General features: G+C 40.5%; 1 protein-coding gene across 1 annotated transcript in view; it reads left to right on the forward strand.

Moving 5' to 3' along the window:
• Positions 1 to 25,043, forward strand: part of LRP1B (LDL receptor related protein 1B) — a 474,765-nt gene that overhangs the window by 166,022 nt on the left and 283,700 nt on the right. The window contains exons 4-6 of the mRNA XM_050976996.1: positions 13,719 to 13,838; positions 15,478 to 15,606; positions 21,841 to 22,098. Of these exons, the coding sequence (XP_050832953.1) occupies positions 13,719 to 13,838; positions 15,478 to 15,606; positions 21,841 to 22,098 (507 nt within the window). The remainder of the gene's footprint in view (positions 1 to 13,718; positions 13,839 to 15,477; positions 15,607 to 21,840; positions 22,099 to 25,043) is intronic.

The raw sequence follows: 25,043 nt of genomic DNA on the forward strand, positions 1-25,043 counted from the left end.
TCCTCACAGCCTCCAGCTGGTGCTGCTGAACGAGGATGGGCCATGGCACAGAGCCCAGCGTGGTTCTAGTTACTCCAAGTGTCAGAGCTGGCTGTATCCTAGTCAGCATTCTGGCTCCAGGTTTCAGTCTGCCTCTGTGACACATCTTTTTATAGCAGCTGACAGACAGAGAAGACCAATCCATGCCATTCTTGCTCTATGAGGCACCACAGGTTTTTTTCAAGAGGTTAAGTTCAGTTTGATCTTCAGCAGCAAACTGTGATTTCAGAAGGAAAATGAACTTGACAACTGTTTCAACAACCTGAATGTTTATGTATATCTTCACTTAATGCCTAAAGTCAATATTTGTTAAGTCTGATTGATAAAAATATGTGCTTTTCATCAAGGTCAAATTAATTTGAGGGAATTTGCTTTTGCTTACCATGCTGCTTTTGCACCGAACCCCTTGTCAGGCATGCAAAAACTGTGCAGGCATTCTCTCATTTGAATTATGATTATCTTCACTGTGAACTTCCCTGAGAACACCACCTCATTTGAATGTGTCTTTTTTTAAAGGATGCCACAGATTGGATTCCAATTCAGACAGGTGATAAATTACCTGCCTTGACCTAATTCATTAACTTTAATGGTATTTGAAGTCTTTATTTTATTCAGGATCCTCCAATAGACCTGTCTTGTAGACATCTGTATAATAATGTCCATTCATCAGCCACTTAAAGGGCATCACTTGAAATTGGATGTGACTGTGAGGGTACAGACTTGTTTCTGGGTTGTGTTCTGCCTTAGGATTCTGTCACTGTCATAGTCTCTGAAAAATCCCTTCACCAGGATTTCTTCTCCTGGGAAGCTGAGAAGCCTCAGAGAAAAATGAAAACAACAATTATCTGATTTGCTTCTCCTGTTTTGCTGCTTTGGTATGTGGTTGGAGATTGTTTATCCAACATGTGAATTGTTCTGGTTTAATGACCAATCTCAGTCAGGCTGTGTTGGGATTCTGGAGGCAGTCATGAGTTTTCATTATCATTCTTTGTAACCTTCTGTCTGTATCCTTTCTCCAGTCTTTAGTATAGTTTTAGTCTAGCACTCCTTTATATAATAGAAGTACAGAAAATAATAAATTAGCCTTCTAAGAACATGGAGTCAGATTCAATTCCTCCCTCGTCCTGGGGACCCAGCAAATACCCCAGGATTCCTTGGATTTTGCAGGCTACATCAGGCTGACCTTGCATGAGACAGGGAGGCTTGGGAAGGAGCTCTGGAGCTGGGTGTTAAATATGTATGGCTGGATTTATATAAATTCCAAATAATTCATCTCATGAAAGTTGGAACTCTGCCTTCACAGGGCACAGCCAGGCTGTGTGCTGTCCCAGAGATGTGGAGATACCCTGTGGTATCACTGATAATGGCAGCACTGAGGAACAGCTCCTTAGGGATGGCTTGGTGGGACAGAGGTGGAGGATTTTCTCCAGATATTTTAAGTATTGCTTTCAGTTGTACTATTAAAACTAAAATAGCCACACTATGCCACAATGAGGTTAATTGTGGAAAGAAGAAAGCAACCCTCTGTGGATTTGTGCCTGGTGCAGGTTCCTCTTGTGATCTCCTGTATTCTCTTAAAAATCAGGGGCTCTTACCAGGTGATTCCCATTGTGTGCTGCTGAAAATGGATCACTTCGGGAAAGGGAAACATGACAGGGCTGAAAAAACAAGTTAGCACCAAAACTGGAGTAACAAACCAGCAACTTTTACTTTCCAACCCCAGGACCAATTTTCTGTCTCATGTTAAAAGAAATGCATCTACAACTACTAACACTACACCAAAGAAATGACCAAAGCTGCTTGTGAACTGACATAACCACTGAAGGCTAGTGGATATGTTCCCCTCCTTCTGAGTCTGGGGAGAGATGTGTGGGAGGACTGTGACAAAGCTGTGGCAGGAAATGGGAATTGCTCTGAAATCTACTGACACAAAAACACAGAAAAAAAAAAAAATCAGATTAAATTTATGAAAACTGTGGCATTTGCAGAGCTTCAGGTGATGGCAGGATGGAACTGTTTGGTGGTAACCTGGCCTGAGGGGATGTGGTCCCACAGCTGCCACAGGGAGGCCAGCAGAGGTGTGCCTGGAGTTCACTCACAGTACCCATTAAAGCATGAAATAAAAAAATACATCAGATTTAATGCATGGTAAATAGTTTCAATTAATTTTACAGGTGTATTCAGGTAACAGTGAGGAGTTTTTAATAATGAATTTTCTAATCTGACTTTTCCTACAACCTCTTCAAAAAGAAACAAGAAAGGAAAAATGCTGCAAAATAACAATTTTGCCTTCTGAAACCTCTCCTCTTTTAAATGTGGCAGTGGAATTGTTTTTCACAGCTTTGCAAGTATTGTGTATTTTTTCTTTTAGTTGGACATGCCCTGTCTTTTAGAGGCTGTTTAAAGGAAAGCCTTCTGTTTCTGGTGTCCTTTATTCTGCATGCTGGACTGAGAGCAGTGAAAAAGTTTGGGAGAAGTAGAAAATGCTGCTTTTTGGAGAATAATTGAATGTGTTCAGAATGGAGAATGTTTGGTAGTGTGGTGGAGGGAGGGACAATGAGGAGCATGGAGCAAAATAAAAAGCCTGGGAGATCTCAAAAAGGCATGTCCAAACAGGGCAATAAATCAATAAATTTAAAAATAAATACTAAAAACTTTGCAGAATAAACCAAGACTTTTTTCCTAAATTTGAGTACAGTTATTATATTTTGGTTGTTAGAAAAAGTGAAGGTGAAGCTACACATTTAAATTTTGCTGTTGCTACAAATGCTCTCTCAATTCAATTTTCATTAGTTTTTTTTCAATTTAATTTTCTGTTTTCTTCATGAAGAATTTAATTGTCTTACAACCATCTCATTCCCTCCTTAACTGTTGGGTTTTTTTTTCCCAATTATCATCTATTCAGTTTTGGTTTTTTTGCTTTGCAGATCATTCTGATATTCAGGTTTTCAATGGCTTTTGTTAAAAGTTAGTAAATAAAATAACACATGGAGCCCTTGTGTAAATACCTTGCCATTCCATGTTTATCCTCAGGAGCTGGAAATAGGGCTGATCTTGGTGGTGCCTTTCAACCCCCAGAGCTCGTCACCTGAGCCTCTCATTTTCAGTGTTATCCTTTGCAGCTGTGCCTCCCATAATCTTGGGCTCTGGAATCCTGAAATTGGCACTGGGAACCATCATGTTTTATTAACTTTTTTCTCAGCCTTTTCTCTTGTGGCCCAGAAAATGGAGCAAGGGCAGGTATCAGGGATTAGATTTATTTACATTATGGCCAATAATAAACTGTGTAAATGGCATCTCCTGTGAAAAACTGTATTTTTCTTTTCCTTTACATGCAGAGGTACATGCAGCTACATAAAAATGTAACTGCACTTGATCATAAAAGCTACAGGTGGCTGAAATGATGAATCACTGGAGTTTTCTGTCCACCAGTTCTTTGATTTATAGGATGGGAAAGGGAAGGGTTTTATTTTGGGCTCTAGAGACCTGAAATGCTTTGTAAAAAACCAAGAAAATCCTGAAACAACAGTTGGAGAACTTAAAATGAAAAAAGTACAGAATGAAGTTATCCTGTGTAAAATATTCAGTAAAATTAAGGTTTCCTGCATAGATTATCTGTGGCTGTGGCAATAACTTGGGTGGGCAGTAAGGAAGCTCTGACTTGCAGCTGCATGAAGAGATGAATGAGAAGCAGTTCTTGGCCTTCTGTTGCCTTCCAACTCAGTGCCACTGAGTCAGTCACACAGGGCCAAGGGCTCATTAGTGGCTGAAATATAAGAAATGCAGCAAGGGGAGGTGGGTGATGGGGAAGTGGCAGCAAGTGTTGCCTTGGTTTGCAGTGGTGCAGCTGGTGCTCCAAGTTTGGTGCTTCCAGAAAAGTTCTTGCTGAGCAATCCCAGCTGGATGCCAGGTGAGATGATATCAAATCACCAAAGATGGAATTGTGTGTGTTCTCCCAAGCACTGGGACAGCAGGTTTGAGGCACAGTGACTCAAACCAGTCACAGTGAATGAATGGATCCACAGGATGGATCCCACAGTGAAATGGCATCCATCAAATCCCAGTGACTTCCTAGGCATTGGGATTTGATGGATCCCCTTTCCTGCCTCTCTGGACACCTGCATTTGTGCACCCTGACTCACGTGTGAGATGGTGACACCCATGGGTGAGAAATGCTCAGGAAACACTGCCAGCCATGCCTTGAGAACTGGCAATTGTCAGTGGCTCCAGGCACCAGCAGCAATACACAACCTAAAGTGGAATTTGTCATGAACTGTTCCCTTCCAATGGGGCAAACACGCTCCAAAAGTCAACTGGAACCCCACCCTGATTGCTGGAGGGAAAAATTTAAATATTCAGCCTCTTTAGGTGACTGAACATCTGCTTGTGAGGGAGTGTGTCACTTACTGTAGCCCCTGCCAGAGTCCAGGAGTACATATGTGTGTCTCCTTGGAATAAAAACCATCAATAATTGAATAAGGACTTTATTTCTCCAGCATAATTTTTCCTTGCTACCAGTTTTTAATTTTTGCTACCAGTTTTTAATTCTAACTTAAAGTCCTCTCTGTTATCCTTCACTGGGTTTAGTTTGCACATAAACAATGCTCACTTACTGAATCTCTTGTTGGGTTCTCTGGAACCTGCTGCTATTTTTGTAATTGAATCCAAGTCCTTGGCTGAGTTTCCAGAAAGGCTCTGCCTCATGAGCCTGAGGTTTCTGCTTGGCAATTTTTGAGGATTTTATCTGTCAAGTGTAGTTGTGTTCACGAAGAGAAGCAATTTCTGAGGTACTACTTCCATGAAGAGGCATGAAATTGGGCGTTGGGAAAAGCTATTATAGGTGTCTTTTGTGATTTCAGAATGATTTAATTATGTTTTTCCACATAACTACAAACCAGGCAAAGTAAATAAAGTTGGCAGCTTTTTTTTTTGTTTTTTTCTTTTTCTTCACCCCCTTCCCCTTCAAGTATCAGTAAAAAAAAATTAATCATTTTTTGGCTTCTCTGCAACTTTTAAAAGTTCCACACCCTTCCCAGCTCTGTTGCACCATTATGTCTGTAGCACTAGATGAGGCAACACAACAGAGTCTAAACTTGTCATTTATCTCTAAAAATGGTTGTTCCAGAGGAGAACTGAGACATCTTGGTGTGCCACATGAAGGGAACAGGGCATTGCCATGCTGGGGTCTGTTCACTTGAGGCACATTAGAGATTTTCAGCTGATTTTTGTGGGCCATTTCTGGCCATGGCCAGAAATCCAGGTATGAAAACACACCTGGGGTGAGCTCATGAGGGAGTGAGAAGGTTCAGTCCTCTGCAAGAGACTGTTCTAAGGGAGACTGAGCATTGATGGTGCTGTGCTGTGAACTGGCTTTCCATAAATAAAGCTGTATAAAATAAATATCTTTCCATAAATAAACATGTATAAAACCACAGGAAGTCACACTTTTTCCTCTTAGAAGTCCTTGTCATCCAGTGACCAGATGAGCTGGGTGGAATTGTGTGCCTAGGTGAGGGGACAGCCCAGGAGAGACAAGCAGGGACAGTCTCCCCAGCATTCCTTAGACTTCCAGAGCTCCTCCTGAGAGGCTTCCTAACATCCTTTACTGCCACAAAACATTCCTGAGCATTTTTCCCAGCAGAGCCTGCTCTGCTCCTGCTGTCAGCAAATTGCTGCTCTGGTGTCCAAGCATTCCTCAGGCACTGAACTGCAATTTGCTTACAAGGCTGAGAAATTGTGAGCTGATTCTGGAAATGCACTTTATACAGCTAAGCCCAGACCAGAAAGCCCAGGTGATCTGTTCTGCTGGCTTCTGCACCTCTCTGTGGTTTGTCCATTCTGCCACTCACAGACTTCATCACTCCCTGCTTTCATCTCTGGCCTTTTCACATGTGCAGCATTGCCAGGCTTCATATCTCATTAGACACCCTTAAAGATTATTATCTGTACCTCAATGAACATTTACTCAACACCATGAAAACTGGCATGTTGAATGGCATTGAATGTGCCTAAAACTATAAATGGGCTTATATAAACTTAAATAAATGTGTATTCTGCTCAAAGCTTTTCTTTTAAATTTACATCTTGTATCCAGGTTAGAAAACAGATAAATTACTCTCTTCAGCCATGAAATCATTTACCCAGTTTGTTTTTTCCCATGTGAACTTTTCTTTAGCTTATGCTTGTGTATGGCAGCCAAGGTATAACTAAAACAGCAAAAGGTCAGGATAATGAGCCATTTCCATGGGTGAAGCCAATATTTCTCTACATGCCCCCTACCTGCTGATCTCATCTTTTAAAGTGTTGTGTGATGTTATGGTTGAAGAACACCACATAAAACAAATTGTTTTGAAGCTGAGCCAAATATTGTAGGTCAAGATTTGGGCAGGCAGAAATTTCAATAGTACATCCTTGAAAAATAAATTTATCCATGAACTGGGTAGGGAGATATTGTTCAGTAATATTTTTAAGATAGTTATACTCTGAAAAGAACTGCTGAATGTTATGGAAACATATTATTTAATGGATTTTTTTTTTCTGCAACATTCCTTCTTCTCTCTGACTTTGATATGTTGGAAATGACTGAAGGGAAACAAAAAAAGGAAAAAAAAATCCGTCTTTTGTAAATAATATCTTGTTACTGAGAAGCAGCCTGAACTTACTCAGCAAGATGTGCCCACTTTCACTGAACAATTATCACAGTGAGACACTTCTGGTTGTGTGCAGACTGACAGGCAGATTAAACAAGATATGTAATTTTCCTGTAATCATAAAACAGACAAACATGCTGTAATGTCTATTTAAAATAACAAATTAAGTTGTTCAGCAACTGATTGCCAACACATAGACAGTGATGTGGGGAAAGATACAATAGAGGGTTGAGACACATCAGGTGAAATTGTGAAGCACAATCCACCATGCTTGCCTTGAGCTGCTCCTTTCCAGGTAAAACTTCCTGCATCACTTGCTGCTGCAGGCCAAGGTTGTCCTGCTGGAGGGGCTGAGCTCTGACACTGCATTAAGGCCATTTTTACAAATAAATTATAACTAACATGACAAAATGAGGTGCTCAGCCTCTATGTGACAGTGCTGTCCTCACAGCAGTAGTTTAGGAAGGGGCAGCCAGGACTGCCCAGGTGTTTCCTGAGCCTCAGGGGTGCTCAGACATCACAGCCCATCATCCTTTCCTCCACAGCTTGCACCAGTTGCTGCATTAAGTGTTTTCAGGTTGAATCAGGACTGCTGGGGAAAAGGCTCACTTGCCTGATGATGATAGTAATGAAAAAGGGTGGAAATACAGCAATCTGTTAATACATTTTATCCAGTAAAAATTTTGTGGAAAATTTAGAAGCAGCCTGTACCCAGAACAAAGCACCATCCTCAAGCATCATTTTTCTCCCTTTGTCTTCAAATTATCATTGTAACACTTCAGCCTCAGGAAGAGACTGTGCCCTCAGGAGTTTGAGCACAGGGAGTTTCCTATCAGCAGTCCTAACTCAGACATCCCAGCAGTGTGAAGGAAAAGGCTTGGGGTTATACCCAGAGCTTGATATCAGAGCTCAGGATGCAGAGTTTGGGCTTGTCATTCTGGGGCCTGATTGCCCAGTCTGTGAATTGTACAGAAACCCTGCACTGCCTGATGGATCCTGGGGCAGGGCTGAGACTTGAGCTGAGTCTTTAACATATCCAAGTTTATTTTGCTGAATGGATGGTTTTGTTTTTTGTTTTTTTTTTCCTAGGAGCTAATAAACCCCAACATTTTTAAATTTGACCCCTTGTGCTTTTCTGCTGAATTTGACAGAGGTCATGCACAGCAGGGCTGTAAGGTCATGATCTCTGCTTTCCATGTCTCTTTTTCTGGGCTGCATCTACCATAACAGAGTTATGGGCTGAGGTGTCTGACAAAGTTCATTACAGTTCTGTCTCTTTTGCTTTTGTGGTAAGATATTAAAAACTAATAACATGACCAACAAATGTAAGATAAAAACATGCTGCATTATTTCAGTCCAGCAGTTGAACTCTATCAATCAAGCCACCCTTTTCTGCCAGAGAAGCAATCCATGGAGCTTTATATTGTCTCTCTAGCATCAACAACAACAAACAAACAAAAAACTTACAGTGGATTACAACAAAGTCTAATTTGTGAAAGAGCTGTTCTTCAAAAACTCAAAACATAAGCCAGAAAAGAAAAATAATGCTTATGGCATATGTGTGATAAGAATAGTCTAGACATCAGTGTATGAATATTGAATCACAAAAACTGAATAAAACAGAGATAAAATCAAGTAAATTTATGAAACACAAAGGTGCCAAAAAGAATACTAATATTTAAGAGGGGAAAAAAAAGAGAATGCACAGAGTTTGATTAGAAGAATAGTTGAGTAACAAGCTCCTGTAAATTTTCCTTTGGGTATATTTCAGACACAAGGGAAAAAAGAAAAAGATAGGTCTTAGTTCCATCATGAAAACTTGTGTTTTAGCATCAGGTAGTATGTTGCTGAGCAACACAGTGAAGGAGCCTCCTGGGTCACACAAATGGTTTCTGATATTTCAGGGCCCTTTCCATACACTGGTTTTCCATATATCATGATCCTTGTTAAAAGCAAGCACTTATTTTCTGTCCCTGCTCTCCCTGCTCAAAGAGGAGCTCCAGAACCTTATTATGGTAATAGCTAAGAACCTTCTCATTTTCAGCCAGAACTTATTAATGGGCAGTTTATACTCATTTGTACTTCTGCCAATAGCCCTTTAGTTTAAATTGTCTCTTTCCCTGCTGTTGATCCTCTGATACATTCATAGACAGCAGTCCTAATTCCTCTTCATTTTCATCCCCTGGCACCAATCAAGATGAAAATTTACAGTCTCCCCATCAGATTGCAGCTCTCCATTCCCCTGCTAATCCCTCAGGCTGTGATTCTGCTTAAAGCTGAGTTTATTCCCCTTGTATCCATCAGGGTGTGCACAGCTGCCAGCAGCTGCCTCCTGGAAGGGAAGTCAGGGAGCATCCTGGGCCTTGACACCAACACTTCTCCATGGGAAATGCTTCTCCCAGTGCTCTCTGTGGTGCATTTCCCTCTTTCCCAGGCAGCATTGCACTGGTAGCTCCTGGTCACTCTCTGCTGAACGATGTGGACAAGGATCCTTTGTTGTTTCAAATTGGGGAGTCCTGAACTGACAACCGAAGCTCTGCTTTTATCCCCTTGGTGTATTGTCTGGCACTTTGAACATGTAAACTTCAGCCAGTTTCTTTTATATGCACCAGCTCTGTATTTTTGATGTTTATCAACATTACATAGTCAGTAAATTCTAATTCACAGAGCACTGAAATGTTGTCAGTACTCTCCAGTACATATTGCCATTACAAAAAGAGCAGGACAGGACTTACATAACTGGGAGCCCATTGGAGCCAAAAGGCTTTCTTATCATGCAGGAGGTTCAGGAATAATGGCAGCTAAATACATTTTTCTGTATGTCTCAAGTCTGCTTTCATATGGTCATACAGAATCACAGAAAGGTTTGGCTTGGAAGAGACCTTACAGAGCATCTCACTGCATCCCACACCACCCTGCCAAGGCCTGGGACACCTCCCACCTGAGGAGGCTGCTCAGGGCCCCATCCAACCTGGCCTTGGCTGTTTTCCCTGCCAGGAAAGACAAAGCTAACAGGTGTAGGCACAGAGTTTGTGGTCATTGGGAGTGGGGCTGGGCCCAGCCTCATCCCCAATGGGTGCAGCTGTGAGAAGCAGGAGAGCAGCACTGACAGCAGTGAGCCATGGAGAGCCCAGGGGCACTGACCAACCACCAAAGGGAGCAGAGGGCACACAGGTGAAATGCATGAATGTGAGGGTATGAAAGGCTGGGCTAAAGAACATGAAGGACACATGCTGGAAGCCTTTTGATGAGTTTTGGTGTATGGATTGAGGACTTCTGGAATTGTATGATGATCCTCTGTGTGTTGTGGCTGTCTCAACTGTGACAAACAGGTACATTGATAAATCTGTGGTTTTTTGTTTTGTTTTGTTTTTTTGGTTTTTTGGGTTTTTTTTGACAGTCCCCAGTAGCCACCAAATAAATAAATTCAGTATTAAGAAGCTGCAAGCTGAGTTTCTTTTCCCCTTTGTAGAAGCAGCCAAACCATCTGAGCATGAGAACCTGGTGTGAACCCTTTGTGAACCTCATGTCAGCTCAGGAGGAACTGACAAAAAGGATAGTCAGATCAATTGCTTAAGCCTTTCATTAAAAAGCCATTCAGGAGAAGTTAGTTCCTTATATCATTCATCTTGAATGAACTGTGATAAGCAGTGTGTTTCATTGAACACAGAAGGAATAAATGAAGGCAGGATTTTATTACAGTGAATTCCTGTGGGAGCAGTTTGTCCAGGAAGCTTACAGCTCCTCTGAGTCATTGTCAAAGGTGCATCACTTTAGGGGAGATGAGATCAGCAGCATCTTTGCCTGATTGACTGCTCTCCTGTGGGAGCAGATGCCTGGGAGCAGGAGCAGCATGAAAGGCAGGAAGCATAAGACTGGCATGGGTGGCTTTTGTGGCAGACCTGGCTCACAACTTCAGAGAGTTCATGGAGATGCAGGGAAGTGAAAAACGCTGCCCTTCGTGTCTCCCATGGAAGAAAGAAAACACTGAACAAGATGACCTAAATCAGAGTGGGATGAATTGTCACTACTCCCTGGGTTTGGGGAAAGTAGATCATCCTAAAAACACTCACAGCTGCTCCTGCTGCCCCGCATTCCTGCAAATCTCACCGCTTGCTCTGCAGCTCCTTGGCTTGAACTGTGGCTCTGCCTGAGAGCTGTAAAGCTCTCTCCTGTTCTTTCCTTCAGTGCAGCTCCTTCCTTTAAATCTTGCAGCAGAAATACCAGGCTTTGACAAATGCAGAGGCTTCTGTAGCTGTGATGAAAGTGGAAGGCTCAGTGATGCTCATTCTTCACTGCCTGTGTACTTTGTAAACCCGTTCTCACTGAGAAAGGGAGATCAAAGTGGGTGCAGAATTTTAGAGAAGACAAGAAATGACAGTCCCTGGCTTTTATCTCTTTAAATGTCCTAGCTGGAGCATTAAAAATATCAGTGTTCTGCTTCATGATTTTTCTTTGCCTCCTCACTTCCCAAGAAACCTGTTACAAATCTAACCAAGCCTTAAATGTATACACTGTCTTCCATAGCTTGTCCTTCAATATTTCAAACATTGCCAGAGGCAGTCAAACTCCGTTTTCTTCCAAAGGTTTTCAGGATCACTGTTACAGCTATTACAAGCTAGCTAGTAAAGTAGAAAATAGATTTGCTATTTTAGTGTTTAATGTTTTATTTATTAAAGGCATCAGGTAGAGGCATTAAGAACATGCCCTAACTCTTGTTTAGTCCTGAAGGGCTCAGGCAGTTGGACTGAATGATCATTGTAGGTCCCTTCCAAATGAAATATTCTTTCCTAATCTATTCTATTTTGTTGTATTCTATCTATTCTTGCCCTCAATTGTTATTGTATTTTTTGCTTTTTCACTTATGGGTTTCCCTGGCAGGGTTAGCAGATCAGCAACAGAGCAAAAATTTCTGGGGCCAAAAAGTGTCTGTCACAATAAAAAACCAAAATGTATTTGAAATGATCTGATGTATAATTTAGGGGAGGAGGGGAAAATGTCAGTCTGAAGTCAGAAACAGATGTCAGCTAACAGTGGTTCTTTAATGGTTTTGTAAGGAAAATGAAACCATTTTGCTGTTAAAAGCCACTCATATGATTCTGCAATAAATTAAAAATTTTGAAGTACAACAATTTTTGTGAAAAAAAATGAGCAGGTAGATTTTTGTTGTTGTTTGGGGTTTTCTTGTTTTTTTTTTTTTTTTTTTTTTTTTTTAATTTTCCCCAAATGGACCTCACTTGCCAATTTATTGTCACTGTTCTCCAGCTTTCCTGGCTGTGTGCGGATCTGTTCTGGTTCAAGCTGCTGCCTGTCTGCACCCATTAAGGAAAGAGTGCAAACAAACCAAGTCCTGTTTGTGAGTCAAACAGTTCTCACCCAGTAGGAGCTCCTGGCTGTGCAGCATCAGACAAATACTGGAGGAACAAAATTATAGGTGATAAAGGGTGGTTGATCCATGTTTGCTCAGAAAATGAGATGGGTGTGTTGGTTTTGTTCAGATAGAAATATTAACTCAACAGCTCTGCATCTCAGCCTGCAGAACCATTTTAGGGAAGTTCTCCAGTTTACCCTCTATGAGGGACTTGTTCTTGGAAAGGTGTAGCAGATTTAAGGACTGGACCAGGGACAGGAAAATAACAAAGCCAGCTACAGCTACAAAATATATTATCTTCCTACGCATAGGGGCCCACAAGGCAGAGAAATATACCAGAAAGCACTGGGAAAATGGGCAGGTTTAGACAGTGTGTGGTTTATGGACCTCTGGGCAGTCTGTAGATTGTGTGGCACAGGGTTCTAGGGAATGCCTTGAGAAAATTGTGTAAAACCACTTTCTTTTTAGAATAGTTTCATTAGAATAAGTAGTAACTTTGTGTGCCAGCCACATCCACTTTTCTCCTAAAATTTCAGCTTTATTTTGACAGTGGCAGTTGCTCCAGGATGGAAGCTCCAGGGCTCAGATGCTGATAGAGACTCTTTTTCATATTCATGTTCATTCTACTCCCAAGTAGAACTCGATGAATAATGATCAGATGGATTAAAACTCTTCACATATTAGGCTACAGATTTCTCTTTTTCCTTAGGTCATACCCAGTTACTTAAAGCCAGCCCTGTAGCAGAAATTTCTCTGTCCATTTGCAGGTTATTTTCTGACTCATCTGCATAGTTTTGAAAAATACCCTCAGAGCACCTCCTTAAGCTGGGTTTCTCAATTTTTTTTCCTTTTCCTGGAGGATGAAAAAAGTGTTGTTCATCAGTTTGTTTTTTTTTTTTTTGATCAGCAAAATTATTGAAACACGGCACAGAGCTTGAGCTGGGAAGGGTTGGAGTGGCTTTTGTTTGGTTTTGTGCTGTTTCGTGTTGGAAAACATTGCAGTCTGTATTTCTACAAGATTTCTTCAGTTTGTTTGCATCCTGCCTTGTGCTGATGGTGTGTGTTTAGGCAGATTCTATGAAGGATGTCTGCAGTTATGACATATACAATCTCCACAGGTTTATCCAGCATTACTTGTCCAATGTTAAATTATTGAGGCAGAATGTCTCCCCATTGTTTGGTGTGAAGGTTTTGTGTGCATCATTAAATCAAAACAAGCTCTTTAAAGTTAGAAAATCAGTTGGTATGAGGAATAATAAAGACATAGGTGGTGAAAAATTTTGAAAATATTTTTTTTATAACTGTTACCATTTCAGGATTGTTTTTGCTTTGGTTTATTTTTTTTTTCCCAACAATAGTTATGACTAACATGCAAAAAATGGATGTTTAAGCAGAGAGACAATACACTTCAATTATAAACTTGTGAGCAACTCTTGATAGAGATAAAATGTTGATTTCCAATGTTTAACTTGCTGACATGCAGTTTTCATAACAAGCTCTTTACAGGGGTGTGTGTGTGAAATATTCCCAGCTAATGTAAATGGCGGTGGTGCTTCCTTCCTGAGACATGCACTTCAATCTGTCTCAGTGTTTCTAAAGTTGGAGATTTAGGGGTAACACAAACATTTAGTAACGTGTTGCTCTGTTGCCATTCCCAGAGCTGCTCCCCAGGTGCCAGCAGATGAACTGCCAGCACAGATGTGCCATCACCAGGAACGGCACCCGCTGTTACTGCGGCGACGGATACGAAACGAGCGCTGATGGGAGGAGCTGCACAGGTAAACAAGAAATTCCAGGTGACATCAACACCCAGGTGTCTCCATGGTTCCCTGCTGGCCCTCATGGCCAGGGAGACACCTGGTTGCTGGGGGACAACCAGCACAGCAATGTTGCTTCCTCATCCTTCTTCAAAGGCGTTGGTCAGGGACAAGCGTGGGCTTTTGGGGAATGGGAAAGAGTGTCCCTAAAATGAGAGTCAGGACCTCCCTCCTGACTCTCTGGTGCTCCTGTGCCCCAGCAGCAGCTCCCCTGAAGTCACAGAAGGATCAGTGTGTTGGGGTTTTTCACAGAGAGGGCAGGACTGTTGGGATGTGCTCTTTGAGCTTTATTGTAGTGTTGGCCTCATGACATCGTTGGGACAGTTGGAAGATGGTAGCAGCTCACATACTGCCAGCAGCCAAAGATTTTTGTTTGTTACAGAGCATTTTAAAAACTTTTTAGCCAACAGGAAAAGCTTACAGACAATTGTACTAGCCAACCACTAAAAGTACAGGTCTGGCTGCTTCAAACAATGTTTGCTTCAAGCATCATCTTACCTTTAGGATTTCCCAAGCTCAGCTGACTGGAGCAGCTGTGGAGCTGCTGCTCAGTTGTGTCAGCTGCTCTCTCTCCACACCTCCCCTCCAGGAGAGCCTCTGCAACTTGGAGTGTTTCACCTCACGGCCATGAAGTCACACCTAGATTAGAATTTGATAAATGAAGCCTCCCAATGTCGCACAATTTAGCTGAGAACATTATTTTGGAGTAATTATTTGTAGACTTAAGTTGTAGACTGTTCTCTTCCACTTTTGAAATATATGACTTCTTCATTCTCTATTCAGGTGTTTGTTTCTTGCTTTATTTTTATTTTTTTTTTTCTATTAATAATCATTTTGGAGTTCTCTGGCCCTATGGATGTTCTCACTACCAATCCCTTCTCTCTCCAACTAAAAGTACTGAGCCAGATTCTTCATAAATATAATTTATTATAAGTTCTTTGTCTCTATGGTTGTCATGTTTTGTGATTAAAAATATATCTCAGGAAGTAATTTAAACAGCAGGTGGTTTTTTTGGAATGTCAATTTATTGCTTAAACCCTCAACCACTGTTAAATAGCATATCTTGATTTTATGGTATTATTTTTATATACCCTAGTTGAGAAAAATGTTCTTGATATTTATTAGAGGAGTGTATAGTTTTTGATGTTGGATGGTGGTTTAATGGAGACGTGGTGACAGCTCATTTAAGGAACTGTAAGACATTGCCAGCATAAATAGGTTGAGAAGGGTAATCAATTACTTCCTCTCCTGAAATGTTGCTCCATTCATCAACGCTGATAACTAGTGATCTCTACTGCTAACAAGGACCCAAATGTCTCCCTGACATGATGCAGGCATTGGAGACTACTTGAAATAATGAAGGTTTTATCTTTCAAAATTAAGAGCTATTGAACTTGAAAACTCCTGCCCTTCTTTCTGGCTACTTGAGTGATTTCAACAGCCAACACCCCTGATAAATTCATGGTCTGGGAGAGGAAAAACATCAGGCCTCCCACCAAAACGATCCATGACTTATAAAACTCGCTTAGAATACTCAATTTTATTGAATTTCTTTCTTTTTTCCTAATCCCTAAACTGGATCTTGTTAATGTCCCTTTAGATGTGAATGAGTGTGACACGTATGGCAGCTGTGGCCAGATGTGTGTAAACACAGATGGATCCTACACCTGCAGCTGTGTGGAGGGATATGTGCTTCAGCCTGACAACAAGTCCTGCAAGGCCAAAAATAGTAAGTTTTAATTTCTTTTTACCTTCCTGAAGATATTTTGTGGTTTGGTTCTTGAGGATTCATGTGAAAAGACAGAGATGAACACAGGTGAGATGAACTTTCCTTCACTCCACTACAAAGAGCTGCACAACGAGCTTAGAAAAAAAATATTCACTTATTAAGACAATACTCCAAGGGAAATATCAAAAGTTATTATCTGGATATTATTAATTAAAGCAAATTACTCAATTCAGCCAAGATTAGAAGAGTTCCCAGTTTCCCTGTTCATAAATAAATCAAGGATTTTCCTCACACAAACAAAAAAAGGCTGTTTACTCTGGGAAAACAATGGAGACAGGGGAAATGATCATGAGGTAATTGTACCCTGAGGATGAAAAAAGACATGAGGTTGCTTTGTCCTTGCATCATCCCAAGAGGTGAATTTCCTGATATACATATTCACATGAGGCTTTTTGTTGCTTAGTGCATGTTTTCATTACTTATAGTGGATTGGGTATTTGAGGAAATTAGTCAATTGTGCTTAATGAGGCAATAGAGTACACAGTGTTTTCTTATTCAGCATAATGAATTAACAATGCTTTTATATTAAAACACAAAAAAAGTTCCTTAAGGAATTCAGCATCCACAATACTGAAGCATGTGCAGCTCTATATATTTTGCATGTTTGTTGTATATATATTTTAAGGCTTCCTTTTTGTAACTATTTTGCCATCAGAAAATAGGTCTAATGAAGGTTTTGAGGTTTCCTCACCTAAAGAGCATTACTAAATGTGTCCTTAGTTGATCACCACTAAGAGTTAAAGAGTGTTTTTCTGCTTATACTGGTTTTTCTTGATCCCTACATGGACATTTTTTAAATAAAAACCCTGAAGTGTTGTGAGATAAGTCAGCCCATGCAAAGTAAAAATAATTTATTATTCTTCTTTTTCCACCTCATGAAAATCAAAAATGCAATTCTAGATCAGGAAATCCTCATGGTGCCAGTACTGGGCTTGAGATGACCCTTTTAATTCCCATTTTTACACACAGAAAACTGAGTAACAACTGAGGGTTGTAGTTAGCTGTTGGTGTCAAGATGAAACAAATCACATTAATAAGGAGCTTCTCTGTAGTGTTTGCTACTTTATCATGTTTATTTGACAGAAGTTTTCACATTTTTGGTATTTTCTGAAAGGATTCACTACTCATTAATCAAAAAATCCCTGTAGGACAATAAAAGCCAGGGTCATGGTGCTGCACAGAAATGAGTGTTCCCCATTATTTTGGTTTTTTGAAAAAAGCTGGCTTTGGATCAGAAAAACAGAGTCCAAGGGGAAAAAAAAGCAGGTGTCTAAGGAAAAAAGAAACCCAGCCCTTAGAAAACCTATCAGTTTTTGTCCTTAAAGAACCTAAAGCAAATATGGAAAAAGAGCAGCCTCTCTGCTTTGTCTACCTTTGGCAAAAGTAGTTTCCAAATAGATGAAGAAAATGAGCTGAGGAACATTCAGCTCTGTGTGTGAAAGCTGTGAGAGAAGAGAAGCAGCACTAGAGGTGTAGGCTGGGCTTTCTGTGCAGCTTTCAACGTTAATAACAGCAGATCTGCCCTGAATATGAACCTCCATCCATGCTGAGATCCTGGGCACGACACAACCCAGAGCACCAAGGCCCCAGCTGGCTCTGGGAACGAGCTGGGAGGTTCCTGGGCACTGAGGAGTGTGTTGGAGGTTTGCACCAACAGGATGGCACTGCTGGGACACATCCCTTGAGCTTTATTGTGGCATCAGCCCATTTCATGGTTGAGACAATTGGAGGATGGCAAAGCTCATGTAGTCAAAGATTTCTCTGTTACAGAGCATTTGAAAAACTTTCTAGCCAATAGCATTTTGCTAAAGCTGATAGATCATTGCTCTAGCCCATCACTGCTTCACACAATGCTTGTGTGCCTTCCACAACAATGCACAACACTCCATTATTGAGCTTAAAACCTTCTACTGTCTTGCTGAGAATATTTTTCTAATTTTTTTTCTGTAGTCTTCTGTGGACTATTTTTCTGTAGTCCTAAGGTCTATTTTGATCAAACCTAGAACTCAAACTACTGTTTCATGTCCTTTCTTGCTGTAACTTTTCTATTTTCAGAAGTTCTTTACTGTTTCTGAGACCTGTTTTCACATCTTTCTAGAAATCTTCTCCCCTTTCCCATTTTTCCCACGAGGAGCAGTGAGGTGCTGAGCAGGTTGGTACCTGCAGGAGCTCTGTCCAGGGCTGGGGACAGCTTGGTGACCCCACAGGTCCATCAGCTGCTGGGTGACATCAGAGCCTGTCCCCTCTCAACCATCTCTGCACATTTGGGGGCGGTCACAATTAGCAGAGAGCTCCCCAAAATCTGCTCCTTGCTGCCCTTCAGGCAGCCAAAGGCTCGGCTGGGAAGGTGCTGAGGTCTCTCCCTCATTAATTCTGCATTTTCTTCCTCAGCACAATTCAATAACTCTGGAGCTGAAAGCTTTTAGCTGCACATTCCCTTTGGGAAGGATGTTAAAATGGGTTTCAAAACAGCTGGGGGCTCACTGTGGGTTTTTTCCAGAGTTTTAAAGCATATTTTCTTTTATGAATAAAGAGGCAGTTAATGGTTTCTTCCGAGGTGAAAATGAAACAAAACACAGCTTTCCAAACAGAATTTGAGAACTTACTTGTTTACCAGGTTTTTATGCCTAAATTGCAAAGTCTGCATGTGATGAGAAGAGTATTTAAGGAAAGAAAATTACAGGATTGGGAATGTCTAGGTGAGGAAAAGAAATTCATCTGTTTTACAAAAGTTCCTGGGATGTTTTATATCTCCAAAGCCAATCTACAGAGAAATGCTATGTGGTGAGAAACATTTGTCATGTAGATAAAGTGGGATGAACTGATAATGACTAAAGAAAAAAAAAATAAATTCTAGCTTCTAGAAAAAAAAAAGAATTAGCCCTGTTTAACTGATTTGACAACACAATTTTCTTGTAAAATCTCATGAAAATAAGTTTTAAAACTTTAGAAATAAAACAACCCATTTTGGAGGTACATTATGGTTAAACATCAAAACTAATGTAAAAAAACAATTTGGACTTCAGTATTTTTTTCAGATTTTTATATGACACATACATTGGTGACAGCAAAGCTCTTGTAATTTACAATGCATAGCCCAGGAAAAGGGGTTGAAGCTGTTTGTAAACCCTGAATTCTGGGGTTTATTGTGGTGGAAAAATTAGAAAATGCTGGCATTTCTGAGGTTTTTGTCAGATGAGAAATCTGTTGGCAGTGCAAGACACCTTCATTTCTGATTTGTTGTGGCATCACTTATTGATCTGTATTTTAGACAAGATCAGGTAGGAGGGAAATGCAAGCCTTTCATCTTTTCCACTACTCTGTCTAAACATAATTCAAAGGAGGATGCTTTCATTTTAGTCAAGAAGGATGAATCATAAAACTTCCCTGGATTAAAGAACTATTCACTTCTTATCTTTCCTATAATATTAAAAAAAAAAAAAAAGGAAAACTTGTGAAAATAACACACATGAAGTCCATTTGTTTGAAAAGCTGCTGTCAGCTCACTGGAACTCACCCTAAATCTGTCCACTAAACTTTTGAGCTGTGTTGAATCTGTTCTCCAGGAACAGACAAGCAGTTTTTGTGAGAGTGAAATCAGGATTTTTTTTTAGTATCTCCTAAAAGATGTTTTTCATCTGCATTATGCTATACAGTAAGTAATTTCTATGTTTTTATAAAATGTATATATTTTGCACCATTTTATTATCAATACATAATGTTTTTCAAATTATGAAATCAATCTTTATCTGAGCAACACTGAAGGAAGCAGGTAATCTACCCTACTGTGCAAAACCATGGTTAACTGCTTTAACCCATTGAATTAAATGCATTTATGCTTTAAAAATACAATTTCAAGGCCAGTAATCCAGTTTCTGTGTTTTTAATGTGTAATGGTGCCTGCTGAGCAGAACCTCTTGGCAATGGCACAGGTCCTTGCAACACCTTTGTCTGCAGCCAGGGTTGATTACAGCTGCTGCTCAAGAGGGTTGAACTGATTCCTTTCAAGAATTCCTTTATGTCTTAGACCCTAATACCAAAATACAGCCTTTCTCTGGAGTTTAGTGAGGTATTAAATCCTCGTTACAGTTTTCAAGAGGTCAGTTCAAAGCAAAGATTTGGCTCTCTCTCCCAGCCCTAAACCACCTGGTGGCTTTGAAACTGCAAACAGCCCCTGTGAGCTGCCTTCTCTTTGAGGCTTTAGATACTGCAGGCTCTGGAAATATCCAGCTTAGCACACAGAATAAGAGCAAAAATCATAATAAAGGTCTTTCCACACTGCTGGGAGCTGGGGAAAGAGTGATTGAATCCAGAAGTAGGCAGTGGTGTTATTCTGGGGGGAGAGAGAAGCTGAGCACAGAGCTGTTGGATGTGAAAATAAATCCCCAGACTCAGCAGGATGCAGATGAAAACTCTCCTTTTGTTCCAGCCTGGGGTGAGTGGGTGATAGGGACAGAAGTTCCTAAATCTGCCTTTCCTCAGGGGTAGCAAAAGTTTCCAAGAACAAGGGGAAAGAGAGATTCACAGGCACTGGCTGCAAAGGGACCTACCTGGCAGATTTCAAACAAAAAAAAATTGCTGAGTGAAACACCCCTGCCCCCCACTGCTTTATCTTTTGGAAATGGAAAACAAACAAGACTGGAGAGCTTCACTCATGGCATCACCTCAAGGGATTGTTTTGCAAAGAAATTCAACCCCTGCAGTGTCACCCTGATTTTCTAGGATTTTCTAAGCCTTCTGATGTTTACCTCCTTGTGGAGAACTCTCTTACACACTTTCTGTAGATAACACATTGTTTTGCATTCCTTTATGGAGGAGGAGAGACTTGATGGACTGTTGGTTTGCCCAGTGGCATTGGAGAGGCGGCACTGTCACCCTCCAATCCACTGTCACTTTTGGAAAACCATAAATGTTGGAGTCAGGAAATAAACTTCCCTTTTTGTTCTTCACCTTGGAGCAGCGGTGTGCGCCTGGTTCTTTCGTGTTTGCAGGCGACACTGCAGCTCTTGGATATCTTCTGAAATTCAAAGAAAAATAATGCTGGGATCTGATCTGGTGGGTGGAAGTGAATGTGAGGATGGTGAGGGCAGGCAGTAAGTTCCCAAAGCAGAACTGCAGGAGTGTGGATTTACAAATGTTCACGTGGGATTTACTGAGCAGGGACAGGATGTGTAACAAGACAGAATATACATTATGGAATGGGAATAACTGAGTAAATGAAATCCATATTAGAAAGAATACACACTGAAGCTTTATAGACATGAGTTTTTTTACATGATAAAATAAATAAAAAAACTAAAGCAAGATATTTAAATGAAAGCAGATATTACCAAAGAACAGAACACATTTGCTGTGCCTTTGAGTGAGACCACTGAGCACTGTACTCACTGAAATATTCTTTTCTCTTTAGTCAGACCTGCTGTTGAAGTACCATTTGTCAAATCCTTTTATTTATGCCATTTTTTCCACCATTTAGACATCTGGAACTGCTTAGTGAAAAACTGAGAACTCCATTAGGTGGAATGTTGACTGAAAGTGCTGTATGCCCATGCAGTGTTCAAACATTGATGCTTTCCTTTTAAAACAAGCAGATTACATTGGGGTGAGAGCTCCTGATGTGGCAACACAGTTTTTTTCCACATGTGCCTCAATTGCAGAGTTTCTATGTTTTAAGGTTTCACTGTACTGGATTTATTGTCAGGTTGGTTAGAACTTTTTTGAGTGGCACCCACTCCTCAGATTTTTGTCCTATTTTATAGACTCTTATATAAAAAGCATCTTACAATTTCATGTGTCCTCGTGAGTTCTGTGGGTTTTTCTGGCCTTAATTCTTTTTGAAATTCCACTAATCTGGATAGAAATAATTTACATAAGTTGTATTTCATTTTATGACTTAGGCATGAAAACTGTTGCAATAATGATACTTGGAATTAAGCAGAGGCTGTGAGGCTGGGGTAATTAATTTTCTTTGATGATGTGAACCATTGGAACAGCAGGATAAAACAGACTAATAATTGGGAATAGATGATAGTTATGAAAATAAAAACAAAACCAATTTATTACCTATCTTAAAACAAGCAGGTAAGAACATTAAAAGCTACATTAGAACCGAAAAGATAAAAATGAAGCACCACAGCCTGTTAATCCTTTAAACTCTGCTGACTTTGCTTTCAGAGCCTGCTGATAGACCTCCTCTTCTTCTGATTGCAAGCCCCGAGGCCATTGAGGTCTTGCAGCTGAATGGCAGCAGGATGTCTGCCTGGAGCCCTGGGAAGGGCTCTGCAGTGGTCAGCCTGGACTACAGCTACAGAGAGGACACCCTGTGCTGGCTGGAGTCCCGAGACCTCTCCAGCCAGCTCAAGTGCTCCAGGATCTCCACAGCTGGGACCTCACCCGAGGAGTGGGCAGTGGGCATCGCCCAGAACCTCCACAGTGAGTATCTGGCACAGCAGGGGTGTCTGTCCTGGCCAGCAGGAGCCTGCAGAAATGCTTTTGGGCTTGCAGCTGGAAGCAGCCTTGAGGCATTGAATATTGCAGCTCATACTGAGGTGATTTTAGGGTTTGTCACTCACACGTTCAGCCTGAGCTGTAGTGTTTGCATCTATGCAAAGGTTTTTAAGATGTGTGGTTTTATAGACTGGCTGTAATGTATGGGAGTTACAAAACCAGCAGTGCAATGGAAGAAGAAATGTAAAAGGCTTCTTTTTCTCTGGCAAAACAGTGCTACATAAAGCTCAAGAGTCATTCTTTGCTATTGGGACAATGCTAACAATGAAATGGAATCAGATTTAGCACACCAACTGTCATAGGTATGTTAGCTCTTAAAAATACCAAAATACTTCCTGACTTACTGGAAACAAGCTGCTGCCTCTTTTTTTTTTTTTTAATTAAGAAAATAAATTTAAAAATCCCTGAAGTCATCCCACTGAATTAGACTTTGCATTACAGTGTTATTCCTCAGTCAGCTTTTCAGTTTGTGGGACAATGAGGAAGGTGCTCATCCCCACACACACTGATGCTTGCAGTTTTAGCTTTTGTATTTTTTAGATTCTGTACTGCATTAGTATAACTCTGGACTTCCTATAAAGTGTTAGCACGTTCTCTTCACAGCCTAGTCAGACAAAACAATCCTTTCCCAGCCTGAGAGCCAACAACACCATTGCAAAAAATGGTCCAAAAAGTGTAAACACCAAGGAATTGAGGAGAGAAAACTGAGATGATGGGACTGCATAACCTGAAGGTGTAATTGGACAATTGACCCCAATATGGAAATGGCCCAAAACTTATAAAAGTGTGAAAGTCCATCTTGGGTGTAGCCCTGATCAGGCTCTTGTGCTGCCCAAGGTGTGTCCTTGAAGACCTTTTAATAAATCCCTACTTGATTCCTTTAACTCTGTCCAGCCCCTGTTCCAGGGAGCCTTTCTAGGCATCAGCACTAACTTGTGAGCAGACTGCAAAATGTCATGCAGGGAATGAAAAAAGTGATTTTCTTCCTATTTCTTGATCTAAGCTTTGGAAAAATCATTTTAAGGGGAGATGTGCATCAAGGAATATCTCTGAAAGGATTTCAAACCCTCTGACCATGAGTTCAGGAGTATTTAAACCACAAATTTGACTATAACTCTTAGAGGTGCAAAAGTGATAAATTCTTCATTGAGATTGTCCTTTGGACTATCAAGATAGCAGTTTTTAGGTATGCTCATTGATGCAGGGTGAGGGTCTTTTTCTAACCTATTTTCCTAATTTTATATGTATTTTAATAGACATTGAATTTAAAAAAAAACTCTTAGAAAATAGGGTTTGGATATTGTGGATCTTTTGATTCACTATTCATTGTGAGTATGAGTATACTTTTAGTGGGTACTCTTATCCTAGGCATAAATATACTTATTTGCAGATTTTTTTTTCCTTGTTGTCTTCTTGTTACCTCTATTTAGTTGTTGTGGTTTTTTCTTTTTCTTTTTTTTTTTTTAGGGTTTAAAGTTTATTTTAGAGGGCTTTTTATACTTTAGACATCAAATACCCTAAAGATCATGGTGGTAGTATTTCATTGTGCATTTTCAATTTTCAATATCAAACTGAGCCATTGATATTTTGTTTTCCTTTTAGCAAGAAAAATCAAATTAATCACAGTCCTGGGCAAAATGTGCTTTGTTTTGAGCTCTGTGTGTGTGTTGGGTCATGATGTCTGCACCATCAGAGTGGACCTCAGCCCTCCAGCCTGTGTTCCTGTCCCTCTGTGTCCAGGGAATTTCTGATCCTGTGCTGGCCAGATCTGCAGCACTGCACCTGCTTGCAGAACCAAGGCCTGGGATGGGTTTGAAATGAACACAATGCTGGAATTAATGAGCTGCTCATTTTCCATAGTGCCAGCACACACCAGCTTGTGGTATCTAATATTCTTCTCAAACTTCATGGTGATCACTCAATCTTACTCAGATGAGGAATAATAATTCCCTCACACATGAGCTGACTGTAGAGACTTGCTCTGACTTTTCCTTTGATTTTGATTTGGGAAGTAGTGCTTAGGGACTTGAATAAAACAACTTTGCTGGGAGCTCTGACACACTCTCTCAGATGTGGCTGTGGCAGTGTTTTTCCCAGCACACACATCCACAGACACTTCTGTTGTGTCGCTCAGTGGAGCTGCAGCAATCCCCATGGTCTGGGCATGTCTCCTCAGAGGAAGCAGCAGCATGAAACTTGCTTTTGTTCACCTAATTAGGATCCTCTAGACACCCCTGGAGTTATTCCTGCCAGGACATGGCAGGAATCTCATGCTGCTCTGCCTGGTATATTTGCCAGATAATCTCGTGGCTGCTGCAAAATTGAGTTTTAATTTTAAATTCTCCTTTTTCTGCACTCCACCTTCTGTTACCTGTCAGGACATTTCTGCTGTTTCTCTTCATCATACAGCACGACACCTGATGAGGCAAATTAATTTTGCTACTCTGTCAAGGAAAAGTTTTTCTAGTGTAATTGCATTCTCTGCCAGCTCAAGCTAAATAAATGGTCAGGGCCGTGGGGTGATTCACATAAAATTGTATATTCTGTTCTTCACAGGAAGTTTTCTTTTGTGTTTGTGTGAAATTGGTTATTCCTAAAAGTTCTAGGGGAAAACAAAAGATAAAAAGCTTTCTTAGCAGTGTTTGTGGAATTTATCTTTTTTATTCCAATCTTCTAATCGTTTTGTTAGTGGGAAAAGAAATCTGCATTTGACACAAAAAGTGCTAGAAAAGTCAGTTATACAAAGTGATTGGGACTGCTTGAAGTAGATTTATTCAAAGTGTTTTCTTCAGTGAAGGCAAGTAAGTCTTGTAGTTAGGAACAAAGAAAATAGATCATCTTTAAAGATGAAAGTCTCCATCTAGGAAAGC

Source organism: Serinus canaria, chromosome 7, assembly GCF_022539315.1.
Source record: "Serinus canaria isolate serCan28SL12 chromosome 7, serCan2020, whole genome shotgun sequence".
Classification (NCBI taxonomy): domain Eukaryota; kingdom Metazoa; phylum Chordata; class Aves; order Passeriformes; family Fringillidae; genus Serinus; species Serinus canaria.